Below are 239 nucleotides of genomic sequence, written 5' to 3' on the forward strand. Positions count from 1 at the left end.
GGGCATACAGCCGCTCTGTGCGCCCGACCCACGGTCCAACCACTACTGCTATAGCCTAAGCCTACCACCCACACGTCTTAAAGCCAAGGACTCTACACTTTAGCCTTTTTGCGCTGGTTACTCGTTAAAGTTGACATCCCTGAGGCCGAACTGCCCGTTGGACGAGTCGTAGTAGTTCGGAGAGTCCTCGCAAGGGATGGAGTCGTTGGGAAAGTCGCAGACGAGGGTCACCTGCGGGA

General features: G+C 56.5%; 1 protein-coding gene across 1 annotated transcript in view; it reads right to left on the minus strand.

Moving 5' to 3' along the window:
- Positions 1 to 239, minus strand: part of LOC119593884 (U-scoloptoxin(01)-Cw1a-like) — a gene marked incomplete in the record, with an annotated part of 16195 nt that continues 15956 nt past the window's right edge. Inside the window, 1 exon segment of the mRNA XM_037942911.1 lies at positions 1 to 231. Coding sequence (XP_037798839.1) covers positions 118 to 231 — 114 coding nt within the window.

Source organism: Penaeus monodon, chromosome 33 (assembly GCF_015228065.2).
Source record: "Penaeus monodon isolate SGIC_2016 chromosome 33, NSTDA_Pmon_1, whole genome shotgun sequence".
NCBI classification, from domain to species: Eukaryota; Metazoa; Arthropoda; class Malacostraca; order Decapoda; family Penaeidae; genus Penaeus; species Penaeus monodon.